The sequence below is a fragment of the Lissotriton vulgaris genome, chromosome 8 (genome assembly GCF_964263255.1).
Source record: "Lissotriton vulgaris chromosome 8, aLisVul1.2, whole genome shotgun sequence".
Lineage (NCBI taxonomy): Eukaryota > Metazoa > Chordata > Amphibia > Caudata > Salamandridae > Lissotriton > Lissotriton vulgaris.
In genome coordinates, this window is record NC_141696.1 from 1,486,351,393 (window position 1) to 1,486,368,884 (window position 17,492).

General features: G+C 43.8%; 1 protein-coding gene across 2 annotated transcripts in view; it reads right to left on the reverse strand.

Annotated features, from left to right (window-relative positions):
- LOC147698968 (uncharacterized) overlaps positions 1-17,492 on the reverse strand; it is an 82,526-nt gene that overhangs the window by 54,428 nt on the left and 10,606 nt on the right. Inside the window, exons 1-2 of one of the 2 annotated variants that reach the window (XM_086935548.1) lie at positions 11,991-12,194; positions 10,268-11,073 (exon numbers count right to left, since the gene is read on the reverse strand). In XM_086935548.1, coding sequence (XP_086791674.1) covers positions 10,268-11,065 — 798 coding nt within the window. In that variant the 5' untranslated portion in view covers positions 11,066-11,073; positions 11,991-12,194. Of the gene's footprint in view, positions 1-10,267; positions 11,074-11,990; positions 12,195-17,492 lie in introns of those variants that run through there. The other variant, XM_086935547.1, reaches the window with a different exon arrangement.

Here is a 17,492-nt window from a genome sequence, read left to right on the forward strand (position 1 = left end):
CCCCAGCATCACAAAATGGATGCTGCTGCCACAGACACGAGTCGGCCCTCCTACTGCTGGACGAAACTCTGGCAGGGGAGGTCTGGACAATAGGTATTCTGTCCAGGGAGGTGCTAGCACCTCCCCAGACAGGCTTTAGAATATTGGGGCAGGGTGGGTTGCATTCAGTGAATGCTTTTCAGACACTGCATGGGGCACACAAGGTGCTCCATGCATTTCCCAGTGCAAACCGGTTGGTGGGGCACTCTGCCCCAGCTCTGGCACAAAACTGGACAAAGGGGAAGGGGTGTAACCACCCCCACCCCAGGTCCTCCCATAGGTAGGACCCTAGAGTTAGTCCAACCTCTAAACTTACAATAAGAATAGGAGCCCAGTCCCTAGGACTTTAGATTACCCTGGACGAAACTCTGCAACATATATCTTGGACTTTCGACATTCCATATCGACTGGAAGACGGAAGAAATCTCCCTTGTGGTCAAGGAGTGACCACTCTGTCCAAACAGGCACCAAAAGCATATTTGCTGGTCTGCATTTTCGAGGCTCCTGCCGGATCCCGAAGAATCTGCGACATAGGACACTGACTTCCAGACATCTCTGAAGCGGACCCGAGATCTCAGCAAAGCTGAGACCCGTAGCGGAAACGAGAGACGTGGGACCGGAACTCCTGGACATCCTGCATTTTTGCTACTGCACCTACTTCCCGAGGGATCCCGAAGTTGTGCACTGGGGTATTTGAAGCCCCTGCCCAAGCACCGTTTGCACCGAAGCTTAGAGGCCTACACTCCACGAGTGTTCGGTGGGCCCGCTGTGTGCTTTTCAGCTCGAGGCGCCTTCGCGGTTCCTAGTCCATTGGCTAGTGAGCCCCCACAAAGGCCAATCCTTGATTTCCTGAACTTTCCTGGTTGCTCCAGACGTGCTCTGACTCCCCTCCAAAGGAGGAGTCCCCCAGACCTTGCTGGTCTGAACCGAAGCCAATCTAGTCATCTTGCGTGGGTTGCTTTTGGCAAGGCTTGTTGGGTCCAATCCAGATTCGGACGCTGAAGCACTCGACATCCTTCATGGGGCAGCTCGAATCCAGCTCCTAGTCGTCGTTGCCGCCTCCTGGTCCTCGTGGCTGAAGAGTCAAGCTTCACCTCTTTCACCTGAAATCACCCGACATCGGCTGGAATCGTCTCCTCGCCATCCTGGTCACTGGCTAGTGACCCAGACTCTGTCCCCTCTACTTTCAGGTTCTTCACATCTCCAATCCACCCGGACACTTTCCTCAGGTCGCCTGCAGCATTTCTTTGCAGTTCACCATTGGAATTGCCGAAACCCGACACCAAGACACCTATGCACCCGGCTTCCCCGGGTGAGGTAACACGAGTACTCCGGTGCTCCCGTGGGTCTTGACTCTCGAAGTGTCCTAATCTACATGGGTTCCATCGTAGTTCACCTCTAAGTGCCCTTATTTTTTAAAATGGTAACTTGTTCATTCTCCATAGAAAGTCAATGGTGATCTGCAGCTGGGTTTAGCCACTGCAGGCGTCCCCTGTGGGCCTCCTGCGTCCCCAACTTGGGTGGTTCCTGGTTGCCCCAGCGGTTCTACAGGCCCTAGGCCTGCTTTCTATCCCTCACATGGTTCTTATACCACTATTTTAGTATATGGTTTGTGAGGTCCCTAGGGCAAAACGTATACTGTGCAACTTCTGTTTACCAGTGAGAAGAGCAGCGTGTTTCGAGCTATTGAGATAAACATCTGTTTAACAGAGGTATTCTCCTGGCTTCGGGAGAGTCAACTAAAGTGTAATCCCGAAAAGTCGGAGATCATTTTTTTTGGATCCGACAGTATGGAGTGGCGCCTCTGGTGGCCACAGGACATGTCTACCCCCAAGTGTTCAGTCACTTCTGTAAAAAATCTTGGAGTAATGATGGATTCGGACATGTCCATGAAGACCCAAGTTCAGACTGTGGCTGGCACCTGCTTTGGGCTCTTGAAAATGTTGAGAAATGTTCTTTCCCTGCTGCAGATCTCCCTCAGAAATACGGTTGTTCAGGCCCTTATTTTATCTACGCTGGACTACGCCAATGTCCTTTATTTGGGTCTGCCAGAATACCTTCTAAGCCGCCTTCAGGTGATCCAGAATTCGGCGGCCAGAGCTATTCTTATGACTGCACCCAGGGATCATATGACTCCCCACCTAAAATCGCTCCATTGGCTTTTGGTGAGTAAGAGGGTCCAGTTTAAGGCCCTCACCTTAGCCTTCAAGGCCTTTCACAACTCTGGGGGCCTTTACATCAGGAAAAGGATACAGCATTATGCCCCGAAACGGACTTTGAGGTCTTCGATGCAGTACTTGATGACCATTCCTAGGTTTGCCCGTTCTCGTAGGGGCGGCCGCTCTTTTCAAGTGTTAGCGCCCCACCTATGGAATGATCCCCCCATTGTCCTTAGACAGACAACTGACCTAGGCGAGTTCAGGAGGAAGCTAAAGACCTGGCTATTTTGATATGCAACATAAATCTGGGAGTTGTGTGTACTTTTTTCTGCCTGTTTTCAGTGGTTATTAGCGCTGGGACACTCTATGGAGTAGCCACACGCTCTATAAATACCCTATTACAATTATCGTATGCTAATTAAGTTCCTTGTATTGTACTTACCTCTGACCTCGTCCAGAGGGGTTGTGTTTAGATTAAATACATATACATATATATATATATATATATATATATATATATATATATATATATATATATATATATATATAGCTTGTGTGGTGTGCTTTCATTTGATCATTCAAGAGAATATAACTGGTAAAACAGCTTGCTAAACTCGCCTCCAAGTCTTAGCCTGATGGCTGCTCTCCATAGCTACCACTAGGCTAGCCTTCTATAAGGTTGACTTTACAACCTACCATCAAGAAGGGTCGCTTGGACTGGTGCAAGGTGCCCACTAGAATAGTGGGCATCATATATCAGGCCAACTTCTCACACCTGTCAACATGTCCGGACATAAATGAGGATTCAGTCCTGTGGAGCATGAATGGGATGGGCACTTGCATGGAAGTGATATGTTGATGTGAGTGCACTGATCTGTTAGATTGGGCCCCTGGCTGGCGATATGAAAGTCTTGTGTGTGGTGCATGAATGCCGTGTGACTGGATCATAAAGCGGCTGGTGCCTTGACTCGGCTTTATGGCTCACCTTCAGTAGTCTTAGTTTCAATATTCAGATACTAGTAAGTATTTATGATGTGAGGCTAGCATTTCTGGAGGTGCTAAAACCAACCAGTATAGGTAGTGGATTAACTTTAAAAAAACAAACTAGTACCAGATTTATATCTGTGGCGGTAAAGATACACTGTCGCAATACCAATAGAGCATTCTTACTCTGAAGATAATGGTCTGGACGCCCGGTATATATGGGACGGAGCATTGGTGTAACCATGAGGAAGAATACTCCATCTGTGGCATGGTTGCACCCCTCCCATGTCCTGGCTGAGTAAGAGTCATCTGCGGCTGACCCCTGTGTCAGCTCACCTAATTTAGATGTGCAGACATACAGGTCAGTTTTCATTGCCCATCACCACCTGGAAAACCATGGTGGTAAAGGGCACTGATAACGGTCTAATGCCTCTCTTGCCGTGGAGGATAACTTCCATGGTGAGAGGGGCATTTGTTTCTCTTCAAAAAGAAAACCCGCCGTAGATATTTTTTCTTTTAAAAAAAAGAAAATGTAAATATCAAATTAATGGACGGCTCCTTCATGTTGATGGAGTAGTGCATTTAACAGAAAAAGGCATTGACAGGAACCGCCGTTTCGGCGGCTCCAGTCCATGTTTTTGAATAGACTGTCAGCTTGACGGTCATTTTGAAATTTGGCAGGGTGGACTACTCTCAGCATGGCAGATGTTAAGTCCTCCATCAAGCCAACGGAGACTTCTTTGTCAGCAAAAATGTAAATATGGCCCTTAATAACAACTCCTTATTTTTGTTCCCCCTATGTGGGTAGCTATCGATTTTGGACCTCAGCAGGGACCTAGCCACACCTGCACATTTTTTAAAACTAGACAACCAGCTGATTCCAGGAGTGCATGACTAGAGTTATTCTTACCAGGTAATTTTACCTAGAAGCCCTTGAAAACGTCAAACTTTGGTAAGAAACACACATTCATCACATTTATGCGACAGAAAGACAAGGGAGCCACAGGTTTCCTAACACCTTGAGTTCCAACAGGTCTCCAAGAAGAACGGTGCCCCACTTGTGTGGGTTGGCCAAGAGAAAAAAATACCCAAAAGGCCCTAAATAGCTATGTTGTGAGATAAGCAATAGGGGTACGTGCTGAATTTAGGGTCATGCTGTGGCGTCAAGCAAGCAAACCTACAAACCATTGAAAACTAAACAAGGGGAGTCCGGGGTGGGTTAGAGGCGGCAGACCCGAGAGCAGAGGACGGCCCGGGACCAGGGTTCGATTCCCGGCGCGGCAGGTTTCTGGACCAGGGTCAGCGGACTCGATAATTCTCTCGCCTCGGTGCCCACTCTGATCAGCGATCACACTCGGCAACTCTGGGCATTAGCTTGCCTCATCTTCACTAACGGCCCCACCAGACCGCCGGGGATGCCTGGTCTCACCCTGGAGATACCCATTAAGGGACCATCTCTCAGGGAAGCCAGGAAGGGTTTCGCAGCGGTCGAAGCGCCTTGGGACCCTACGGGTATGTAGTGCGCTATATAAATGCCTATACATTTACATTTACATACATGTGCCTTGCGTGATCCCCAAGGTTTTCTTAACCACAGTGCTCTGCAAAGCTCAAACTGTGCCTGAAATCATTCTTTTTTTCCATTTCAGGGATTGAACCTTCCAGAATCCGCAGGAATAGACTAAATTCCTATCACTCTGCATTACCCCACATGTGCAGATAAAAACACTGCCCCACTTGTGGGACTGGGCCTAGTGCCCACAACAGGAACAGCTCAAACCAAGGTCAATAGGAGCCCTTACCAGGGAATTCCCATACACCCTGGTTAGATCCAATTCTGTCATGGGCAAAAGGCCTAGGGCACACAAGTAAGGTACTATTTTTATTGGCAGACTTGGGGGAAATGCCAGGTGGGTGAAGGTTTGCATTTCCCTGCAGATTCCAGAACTTTCTACCACAGAAATATGAGGAAAGTGTGTTTTTTTGGTAAAAATTTGAGGTTTTCAAGGTATTCAGAGTAAAAAAAAAACCTGGTGAGAGCCACACAAGTCACTCCACCTTGGATACCTCTAGGTGTCTAGTTTTACAAAAGTACAGGTTTGCTAGGTTTCCCTGGTTGTTAGTTAAGCTAGGGTCCAAAATCTACAGCTACCAAAAGTGGCGGAAAAGGGGATCAGATCTGAGATGGGGGGGAAATGTGCATCGTCCACGGTGTATTTTGGGCTGGTTCCTGTTGTGGGCACTAGGCCTACCCACAAAAGTGAAAAAGTGAAGTGCCATCAGGAGACATGGGCGAATGCTTGGTGGAAATGTGAGGGCAATGTGTTTTTCGTCAAAAATTGAGGTTTGCAAGGAATTTGAGGTTAAAAAAACAAACAATTGTGAGAGGCACACAGGTCTCCTCACCCTAGATACCCCTAGGTGTCCAGTTTTCAAAATTGTACAGGTTTGCTAGGTTTCCTTAGGTGCAGACTAAGCGATGGTCCAAAAACTAGAGCTACCACATTGGAAACTAGAGTAAATTTTCAGTGGAAAGTGTGAGGAGTCATGTTTTTTCACCCATTTCATGTCTAAGGCACCAACCCTACCCACACAAGTGAATTACCATTTTTAATTGGAAGATTTATAGCAGCATAGAAAAGCAGAACATTTGTCATCACCAATTGGATTTCACCGCACTTGTGGCTTTCAAATGTAAGCCAGTGTAGAAGACATTTTGAAAAATACCCTCTAAATCATACAGTAGTATGGGTAACACAAATTTAAAGATGTACATATAACCACTGCGTTAAACTCCATATCTGGCACCCACTTTATAACTACATAGGTTTCCTTGATACCCATTTTTCACTCTACCTATTTTACTATATGAACTAGTCTATACCCTGTACTCAATGAAAAAACATTGTACGGTGCAGCTCAGTTGTTAGCTCTGGGTACCATGGTTTCTTGGAGAACATAGACCATATCACGCACGCACACATACACAACCAGAAGGGTCTAGCGGACGTAATGGTATACTGATTTTGTAATCGGCCATCGTGATAAAAAGTTAGATAAAAAAGTGGTTACAAATGGCTGTTTTTTCCTACTCATTTTCAATGTTTTTTTTTAAATTTCCGCAGTCATTTTCCTTGGGGAAACCTTGAGGGATCTCATGTATGACCCCTTGCTGAATTCGTAATATGATCTACTTTCCAGAAATCTATAGCTTTCCTGGATCACCCCTGGGTTTCACACTGGTTTCCACCACAGACCCACAAACTGGAAGTAGGTTGAGAGCACACAAAAAATATAGGACAAATGGGCTACCTCTTCGAAAAAGCCAAACTGAGGTACAAACTTAGTTTTCTTTATTCAGCTCTGCATGTTCTTGAAAGCTGTGAAGATGGCGACTATAGTACAACAAACCATTCATCGGCGCCTTTTGTAGGCGAGAAAAAAAACAGACAATTTTATCTAGTGCACTTTTTCCCTAGGTTTCCTCAAATAAGTCAATATGTTGTTTTATTGCCTATTTTCTCGGTCCCCTCCAGGGGAGTCGATAAACCCAGAGTATCTTTAGAATCCCCAAGGTGCTGGAAAAAAGGATTCAGCTTTGGATACCTTATGTGGAAAAAAGGTTTTCGGAGACCTAAGCGCAAACTGCCCCAAACAGCCAGATATTACCTCAGAGCTGGAGGGGAGGAGAAAGGAGAGGCCCAGCAGCTAATGGTTTAAAAAAGCAGTATAATGAAGGTAGACACACTGATCTGGTTTTGACCTAATAAGAGATTGACAACACAACATAGGATTATCAGAGATGTATAACGAAAATAGCAGGGAAACAAGTAGCACCACAATTTAAGCTCTTTATCAGCATTAATTATTTTAGACACACTGCATTGCTAACAAAGCTATAGATGTAGTCTCGCATCAGAAGAATTTTTTTGTGTGACCAAGAATTAGGTTTACTGGTTTGAGTCAAACTGCATTAGAACAAACAACTTACCGCCAGTTTAGAATACCACAGAATGGATCAGCGAAAAAAGGATTGTCTACCAAGGCAAGATTTGTATCCATATCTAGAAGTTGTACATATGATTCATGAATGCAAGCTTTTACTTTTAGGGTGTGCACTCTAAGAAAATGTATTGAACAATAAGCACACCTTCCATTACTGACAATGGTTCCAGCACGTAAAATGTGTACATGTCTGCACAATTCAGCAATTTGAGGATACTGATAATGCTCTCAGGAAGATGCTCCCGGTTTACATACAAATGCACGCAGAGGTCTGAAAGCAAAATTGGCAATTGTCTGCTTTAGTAAAAAAAATACACAAAATTTTTTTTTCAACTTGGACTTGCTAAACTATTGTGCAGCTCTAATTACCATTTCTCTGAGGCATCATTTAGTAAAATGAGTTTGATGCATGCCAACACGTAAAAAACAGATTTATGGAAAATTGAGTAAAACTACTACAGGCAACATGAATGTACATTAGTAACTCCATCTCCTTAACAAATACTTTCCTGACCAACGTCAACTAACCTACTCTTCAATATCCGAGTGTACTCCTCTTTCTTGACATACAAGGATAGTTGGTGACTGGACTGTGTGAACCGCCTAATTATTCATGCTGTATTTTTTGATCCTTGGTTTGCTTCCTTATTGCCTGCCAACTATGTAATGCAATTTCCGTCTGTTCTTTTTACAGGATGTATGTAAAGCGCTTTGATACCTACGGGTTAAGCTAGCGCTATATAAAACTTTCAAAAATAAAAAAATTAGTAGCCCAATTATTTAAGACAGTTACAAAAGTGGACCCACGGGTATATATCCTTTCTTTGGTGGAGATTTATGACTTTCAAAAATTCACTAGAGTTTACAAAAGTAAACCTTGAATCGTACTCCTAACAAACTTTCGCGAATTCCATTTTTGGAAAAGCAAGAATACATGCATATATTTGCTTGTGTGACAATCCATTTTTCCACCCTGGAAAATATTCTACTCCTGACCTTGCAAGGAGTGAGTATCCACCCAGCTGCAATGTGCTAAGAGATTGGTGAGGAGTTGGTCGATACATTTAGACATGTATGTGCACGGACTCGAGGCATTCAAAGCTTTGAATCACTGCTCCCCACCTGCAACCAGCCCTTCTATTTATAGAATATCAGAGCATCGCTATAATACAAACCCTGATTTAATGTGAGCCCTGGCTTAATAAAACAGTTATTACAGCTGTTATAAGAAGAATGCTGCCATAATTGATCAGCAAAATGTGTGGCACCAAAAGGGACACATTTCTTTTTAGTTTACAGAATACATAGATTTCTAAAGTATTCGGATCCTTGAATAAATATTTTATAAAAGTCCACACCCAATAAAAGGAGCAAGTATATATTTTAAATCTTTTCATTGGCCTGATGTGGTGAGTAACTGTTTGATGCCTGTGTCCATGAACTGAATGAATTCTGCTGACTCCTAGCCTGGAAGATAGCAGATTCTTTTTGTTCCAATCATAAGTCAAGTTGTGGTATCAGATCAGTGGAAGCAATAATCACAAAATAGGAAGTGAATTTAACGGACAGACCTAATATTTATGAATAGCTGCAGCAAGTCCCACCGGATAAGCCAAACCCGCACAATCCTTGCAGGCAACTTAGCACCAAATAGCAAATATTCAGTTCAGCCTAGCATGAGTCTAAGCTGGAGACCACTGCCAGTACATGCAGACATCTGCCCATGGTTGCTGTAGTGTCGTCCAGTCGAGATGCAATGGAACATCTTTCCAATAACTGTGTACTGTGGAAACTGACAATATATGTTGAAGGGTGTTTTTCAGGAATAGCAATAATGTGCTATAAGGGGATTTTAGAATTTGATAGTAAGGGTACTATGTAAGATTGGTATATTAAAAGAAAGAAAAAAAAGTTAAAACACAAGGTGTGTGGGCATCAGAAAGCAGACAGTCTTTGTAGGAGTCGGCCATCGTACAAAACATTACTGAGGAAAGGGATGAGAGAGCAAGGAAACCCACAACAGAAGCAAAATATGAGGTACATTAACTAAGTATAGCAAGGGTGGAACTCATCCAGAAAGAATACTAAATGCTCCCATCAGGAACAAATAGAAAAGGAAGGATAGCCACCCGAGATGGAGAACAAAGCCATCCAATCACGAACAAGGGGCTGGTTCCAAGCCTACTCTGTGTTCAAGGTATGGATTTGAAACAATGGTTCTTTCAAATAAAGGCAGATCATGCTCTCTGTAACGAAGACCTACAAATGCATTGAGAATAGCCAAATTCCTTTTTAACCTACATAAATCCTTGTTGAAAAACAAGGGTGCATAGCAAATTGTTAGAAAATCATTTCTAGTTTTAACCAGTGTTACAGAACCAACCCGGTTTAAAATGTACCACTTAACACACCTCATCTAAAACTATTGGGGGCACGTGGTGAATGCTGCAGAGCAGTCCAGTACAACAAGGAAGCAGAAGGAAATTACATTTCTGTCGGAAACATGATTACAAGCAAACCCAGATAGAAGTCCAGAGAGTATTATGTATTTTGGGAAGCTATATGGGTATGGTGTAGGCGTTTTAATGGAGTGAAACTCGTCCATTGAGGAAGGCGCGAGGTGGTGCAACACATATGGATGCAGGGAAAGGTATTATTCATAAAGGAGACTGTCATTTCTATGGTGTCAGATGGTTTTGAATGGATCTACAGTTTGATTGGAGCCCAAAATGATACTACTCAGAAGTCAAGGTCTACACTTGGTAAGGCCATACGGAGAGTTTCTTTGGGGTAAAGATTCTCAGTCCGTGAATTTTTCGTCTAAGCACCTTTTAACCGTTGGTTCAGGGGAACACTGAAGTTCATTTGTGATATAAAAAAAACACCAACACAATTGTGTATTAGTTATTTTTCACCATCAGGCCAAAGGCATACGGGCCTAGTATGGCATCTTTGAAGAAGACTGCATTTATAAAGTAGTACACCTAGATGAAAGTCCATGATAAAGCAAAGACATATTGAAATTAGAATGGATTTCCCTAATTCACCACAGTTAAAATTAAATTACAAATCATACTTACATCCTGTGGGGCCTCTTTTGGGGCAATCGTGTTCAACTCAGCAGAAGGTACTGTCTGCTGATTAAAGAAGACACTGTTTATGTTGATACGAGAGAATGCCATCGAATAAGTCTGTGTGCAGCGATGATGATGTTTGCTCTTCTCATGTTCTTCTATGCGCTGATAAACATGTTTCCAGTTTTTCATACCAATGAGAAATGGGCCACTTTCTCCACTCCTGCTAAATGCCAAACAAACTGAGCAAAAAAGGGCTTTTCGGATTTTCGAATAACTCAACCAGTGTCGTCTAACCTCATCTTTTCTCCAAAACGCCAATCTTCCATCAAATGGCAAGTTTTGAGTAGGCTGGATTGGGTGATGTTGGAAAAACGGAGAAAGTTGTTGAGGTTTTGGACGTTCAAAATAAGGGTCAACCCTTGGTGGATCATCGTCTTTCAGACTTTTGTCCACATTCAAGTGCCTTGAGTCTGAACGGCTAAATTTCTTCCGCAAAACTGCAGATACAGCGGCTGCTTCCACTGCCTGAACAATTACCTGCCTTTCAGCCATTTCGTCTAGGTCTACTTTCTGTAAGGCGTCATGTAAGGTTACAGAGTCAGTCTTTTCTGTTTCTGTGACTTCACTCGAGCTCATTGATCCCTGGGATTGAAAGAAACCAACATGCATACGGGACCTTTTCGCTAGCAATGCAGTAAACATATCCCATATTTTTCTGTCTTCTTTTGCATCCTCTTCAGCTAGTTTTCTCTTCTTGTCCCGCAATTTTTCAGCACCTCCTTTCCACTTTTTTTGATCCATGAAGTTACCTATAAAAGAAAGGAACTATTCAATAGTGAGCCTACTTGTGCCGATGTTATTCACCGTCAATAAATATGTGTTCTGGCAAAAAGAGAAGCTGATAAAATCTCACCAAAAAGAGAGAGGCCCTCACATCAAGGGGACAGGGTACCAGTTAATGTCAATTCAATAAAGTTCCCCTTGGGATAAACATCAAACGTTTCGCATAATACTCAAGACTTGCCACACAAACAAGCTATATGAAAAACCACTTACTCACCATAAATGGGCACCACAAAGATTGAGCAAAAGAATATTACTTTAATAATACATATATAAACAATTACAAAAAATATATATCTTTTGTGTTTAGTATCCAAATATTACAGATACGTTAAAACACATACACCGCACAATAAATAATGATCCAATAAATCAAAAACATAAACCACCTTTTCAAAAACAAAAGAATAACTCAAGGGAGGACAATTAAAACATCAAATGGTCAATTAAAAATCTGAGTCTGCTATTGGTATCAACAGGGATCCATGACCGTATTGTGTAAGGTCTCCCAGTGTACAGCAGATTCTACATATTTATACGTCAATGCATTTCGACGGATATATTAGTTAAAACCACCTTCTTCAGCACAATACTAATGGTTTTATCTTCCCCAGATTTTCAAAAAACATCTAGCGGAAAGGATACTTACATAATATTAACATAAAACATGAATAATTCACAATACATGTATTAAAAGTACAATACAAATTACATTATTAAAACCATATGCATTGCCCAAACACTGTGGTACTCATAGATTCACAATAGAACCAAACTTCTAATACATCAAAACCATACCATACATTCATCATTTTGCAATTAGGTGCCAATCAATCAACCAATCAATCAATCAATCAGTGGTTTGTAAAGCACGGCTACCCACCTATGAGGGTTTCAGTCGAAGAGCCAGGTCTTGAGGATCTTCCTGAACTGTGTCAACTATGCAGATTGCCGGAGTTGGAGGGGCAGGGTGTTTCAGGTCTTGGTGGTGAGGTAGGAGAAGGATCTTCCTCTGGTTCTTGTCTTGCGGGTGCATGGGAGGGAGGCCAGGGCGAGTTGGGAAGAGCAGAGTGGCCTGGTGGGTGTGGTTCCCATGGTCTCTCTAACATACTTGATCCATGGTATACTTCCTGAACTTGAGATACCTAGGACTTCCTTCAACCCCTCATGATGAGATTGGAGCTCAGGGGTGGCACAGATAAGTCTCCAGTTTAAGACTGGTCTCCATCTAATCCAGTCAGAGGTAGGCCTGAGCCCCGTATCTAGCCCAAGGGGAAGCAGAGGGGTGCTGGTGGGTTGACCCGTTAACTGATGTAGGAATCACTTTCCCACAATTACCATTTTGGCCATGTCCTTATGACCCCAGATCTCCGCGCCATAAAGGCCTGCTCCTACGGCCTGCTGTTCGTATATTTGTATCACTGGTAAAACTGGGTGAAAGCGAGAACCTCTATTGCAGTCTAGCCAACCGCCGATGTGTTGCTCTAGTTTAAGCTTACACGTTACAACGTGGCACTGCTAATCCAGCGGTTCTGTGAGGTTAAGCCCAAGGTGTTGAAAGGTGTGTATACGTTCCTAGGGGGCAGGGGTTGGGAGGGGGGGGGGGGGAGAGGGGGGGGGGTGTTTCAGCTTGCGGTTAGATCTTGTGGAGTGACAGGTGTTTAGGACCCTGGATTTGGTTTTCACCACATTGATTTCCCAGCCCCTCTGGCTGCAAAAGTTCTCAAAACAGTCTAGACTTGTTTGTAGCTCCATAGGCGATTTAGATAGTAGTAGTATTTTGAAAGGCAAACATTATGGCAGTAGCCCTAATACTTGGCAATCATGGGGCATCACCATTGTATTGGTTCAAATAGGAGATCAGGTCGTTGACAGATAGTTGGGGCTAGAATACAGCCCAGTCTTACCCCTCTTTTTACATGGAATGGGTCCATCAACTCGTTCAGTTGCCTACATAGAGCAGACGGTCCCCCAGAACCACTGTTATCCAGAATATTAATTGAAGTTGAAAAACCTGGTCCACTGTGCAGGTACATTCCCAGAAACCTCCAGCCGCCCTTCCATTCCTATAACAGTACAAGAAGTATTTTACTAAACAGCTTCTGAGAGCTGTCAATTAGGCTTATCGGCCAATGATTGGATGGCTGCAATGGGGGACCTTGCTTATGGATTGGTACTATCTCAGCTCCTGCCCAAGTTGATGCAATTAGTGCCCCCCGACATGATGGCAATGGCATTAAAAAATAATGCAAAATAGGAGTTTCAGACATCAATCTACCTTAGATACAGATCTCCCGGTATCTTATCCAGCCCTGGAGCTTTGTGTGTGACAGCCTGTTTTTCTTACAGGAAGACAAGCACTGGCAAAGCCAATAGGTCTTGACTATGCAGGAACTATTAGCTTTGCCAACTTGTTTTAGGCAAGTTGTACACCAGCGTGGCTTATGTTCAGTTTGTGGTGTAGAGGAGAGTGGTGTGGAATATAGCTGTGGCATAGAGTGGAATGGCAAAGGGTGTTGCGGAGTGTTGTACACTTGCGTAGAGTCATGGATTCGAGCAGAGTGTCATACGGTAGAGTGAAGTAGAATGTAGGCTCAAAGAGTGGAGTATAGGGGCATAGCAGGGACTGGAGTAAAGTGGCAGAGTGAAGTTTTGTAGAGTGGCTCAGAATGGCATGGAGAAGAGTGCTGTGTCAGATTGGAGGGGCACAGAGTGGAGTTCAGGGTCAAAGAGTGGCACAGGATAGAGTTGCGTATCACGGAGAGGAGTAAAGTGTCAGAGTGGAAAAAATATCAGAGTGGGGTGTCCTAGAGTGGAGTGCTGTAAAGTAAAGAGTTAAAGTGGCGAAGAATTAAGTAAAGTGGCATAGATTGGCACAGGGTGTTGTGAAGTGTCTTAGAGTAGATTGTCGTACCGGATAGTGTCAGAGTGGAGAGGAGTGGAGTGTTGTTGGAGTAGGGTTTTGTGTTGTAGGGTGGGGTGAAGTAAAGTGTCAGAGTGGAGTGGCGTAGAGGGGAGTAAAGTGGCACAGAGTGTCAAAAAGTGGAGTTCAGTAGAGTGAGTGGAGTGTCGTAGAGAAAAGTAGCATAAAGTGAAGTAGAGTGAATTGGCATAGAGTGACGTAGAGTGTCAGAGTGGAGTGACAGAGTATAGTGGCGTCGAGTGTCATGGAGTGGTGTAGAGTGTTGTAGCAGAGAGGGGAATAGAGGGCCATAGAGTGGCGTTGGGTGATGTGTTGTAGATTGGAGTATAGTGAAGATGAGTGGAGTATGCATGGTGTGATAGCGCACTGGCATTACAGATAACATATTTTCAACTGAAATGTACATTATATTTGCACTGGCATAGTGTTTTACTGATAAATCTATACAGTGCACAATGTGTGGATATGGCATCACCAAGTGTACTGATTTGTTTTGATCATATTGAAATACTTGTTTCCAGCACACTCCAGAATAACAAAAAAGTGCTTAATTTGTCTTATTAAAATTCTTATTTGTTCTGAAATATTTGCACAGTTCCTTTACATACATCTACATTTTGTCATGTGCTAGAAAAAGTAAGATACTACAGCCTTTCGTCTCACATGGATACCCAGCAGGATTGCCACATAAATCCTCTCACTTTGAAGTCAGAGAAAGAAAAGTAAAGTCCAAGCAACCTCGGAATACAGAGTCTGACATTTGACCTCGGTCTATGAATGCACCACAGCAAACGCGACAAAATGTGAACAAAATTTAAAGGGCGTATTTACAGAAAAAGAGCACTTGTATAAGCTTTCAAAGAAGAACACAAGGAGCCTGGTAAACAGGCTATGCTCTATGGAAATGGTTCTTAACCTGTGGTCTGGGGACTCCAGGGGCTCCACAAAGCCTATGCAAGGGGTCTGTGACTGCATAGAAAATTAAGAATATTAACAAATTAATAAAGTGTATATAAATAAAGATTTTCTGTAAATGTGAAAGAATTTTAAATTGGAGGCAGAAAATTAAGTTAATATCCTTAAATCACCATCCATCATTTCCATGTTTCTAAAGCGCAAACTAATTACCCCTAGGGGTCTCAAGGCGCTGGGAGCCGTCGGGGAGATTAAGTGAGCTATTGCCAGAGTCACAGAGTGCTGAGCTGCTGCCGGCGATCGAACCGTGAGCCCTGTGCTCCAGAGTTAGCCACTCTGGCCGCTGCACCACACCTCTCTCTTCGCTATGTTTAAGGGGTGCCCTAAACATGCCCCATGTAACCTTGGTCACCCAATTACTGATAATCCAGTCTGCACTGGTCTTCCAAAATTTGATGGGTGTGTGGGGGCTCTATGATCGATCCATTGTTATTACCCTTCGAGCTGGACTGTATGTTGCCAAACACAAATGTACACACATTCAAGTTATAGTCAATAGTGATTTTTGATTTTAATATAATTGTTAAAAGATTGATGGACAATTCAGACACAAAAATGTAATAAATTTGAAATTCCTATTCGCACATACAACAATTAATCTTAGAAAGTTTGACTTTCTAAATTAACTTGAAGAGTTATATCTGATATTATAAATATGTCTGCCTATGAGGAATTCTGGAACAAGAGACTTGCCATCCAGTCACCCTTCATTTAATATGCTATAGTTGAAGGGTGGGGTGGGGGGGTTCTTAAGGCAGGCAATTGCTATGGAAATACACTGTTTCGGTCAGATACTTAAATGAAAAACTGATAGAGATTTTTAGTTGCTGATATCAGTTCAGACTACAAAATGGAAAGTATGAAAATACTCAACTACATAATCAAGTGTAAGCTCTTAAAAAGGGAATAATTCCGAGCAGGGGCAACTTCTGAATTATACATCAATTGTATTGGGGTAATGTTAAAAATGAGATTTCCGGTTGGCTAGGGCTTGCGCCAAAGCCAGGCAGAAACCACCACTCTAGTCAGGGCAAGGGAGTTACACGCCAAAGATAACCCCTGCTCACCCTCTAGGTAACGTGACGCGAGTAGTAAGGCTTATCCCGGAGGCAATGTAGGTTAAGTGTTTGCGCGCCCACCCAGCAACAACACCTAAGGCCCAACACAAAGGAAACTCCACACAAGGTTATATATAAAAATAGCCTTTGTATTATACCAAACACATTAGATAATGAACACACACTTTACAATGTGCCAACAGGCACGGGCAGAATTTACAGGGGATTATATACATGGGACAGGGCCACGTGGGCCACTGTCAGGAATAAGCACTTTTAGAACTAGCACTTGGAAGAATTAGCACTTTGTAGAACATCGAGTACTTGTAGGAATAACACTTAGCACATATAATAACTGTAGCACCAAGTAGAAAATGTAGCACACAACCAGTAATCACTGGTAAAAGGTAAGTACTACCTACGCAACCCTAACCACCTTAGGAAAATATCACGCAGGGAACCATGAACTCACTAGTATAACTATACTAGGAAAAACAACCACCTAAGCATAAAAACACATTCAGAGGTATAGGCACAAATACATTATACATGATGCAGAAATTACATTTGCGCCAAAATATCACATAGGGCATAAACATAGACCTGCTGTCCCCAGGCCAACCTGGCCTCTCTGGGGCTGAAATGCCCTGTGTCCAGCAATGTCCGGGCAGGCTGCGCAGGCAACAACGAAGATGCTCAAGGGGCCTACACGAAGCAACTGCCCACTAAGTGCTGGGCAGCTCGGATTAGGAATGCGGCCTGGGCTCTGTGCCATGTTGGAGCCCTCTGGCTCGGGAGCGCCAAGGAATGCCCCTAATAGAACCACACAAGGCTCTAAAACAAATATGCTGAGCGGCCCGCTGTCATCTGGTGCCGCTATACCCTCAGAAATGCCCCCTGCTTTGTTTCCCCAGACTGGGGGGAGGGAGGGGGGGGGGGGGAAAGAAAGAAAGAAAGAAAGAAAGAAAGAAAGAAAGAAAGAAAGAAAGAAAGAAAGAAAGAAAGAAAGAAAGGTCCCGCCTACGTCCGGGCGTCTTGTGCCTGGCTTCCTGTTTGGCAGGCAGTACTTCCGGGTCGCGGCTGCGGCAGCCAATGACAGGTGTGTGGAGGCGGGCGCAGCGAATCCCAGAGGATCCTCGGGCCGGCAGCGGTGATTCTCTCCTTAATACGGGGTGGGTTCCCGTAAATTAAATAAATAAAACCGGGTGGGCACCTGTTCTTGAATCAATAAAGAGATGGGCACAACAGCGGCAGGCAATGCATGGTGGGCACCCGCGCCACAAATTAGCACAAGAGGGGGAATCCCCCCTCACGCTGGGGGATCCCTTAGGGCAGGGATCACCATTCCAGCGGCGCAAATGCGCTATTTTCAGCAGGGAGAGGCCAGCGCTCCCCAGGGCTGGCAGGCAGGAATCAAAAGGTCCAGGAA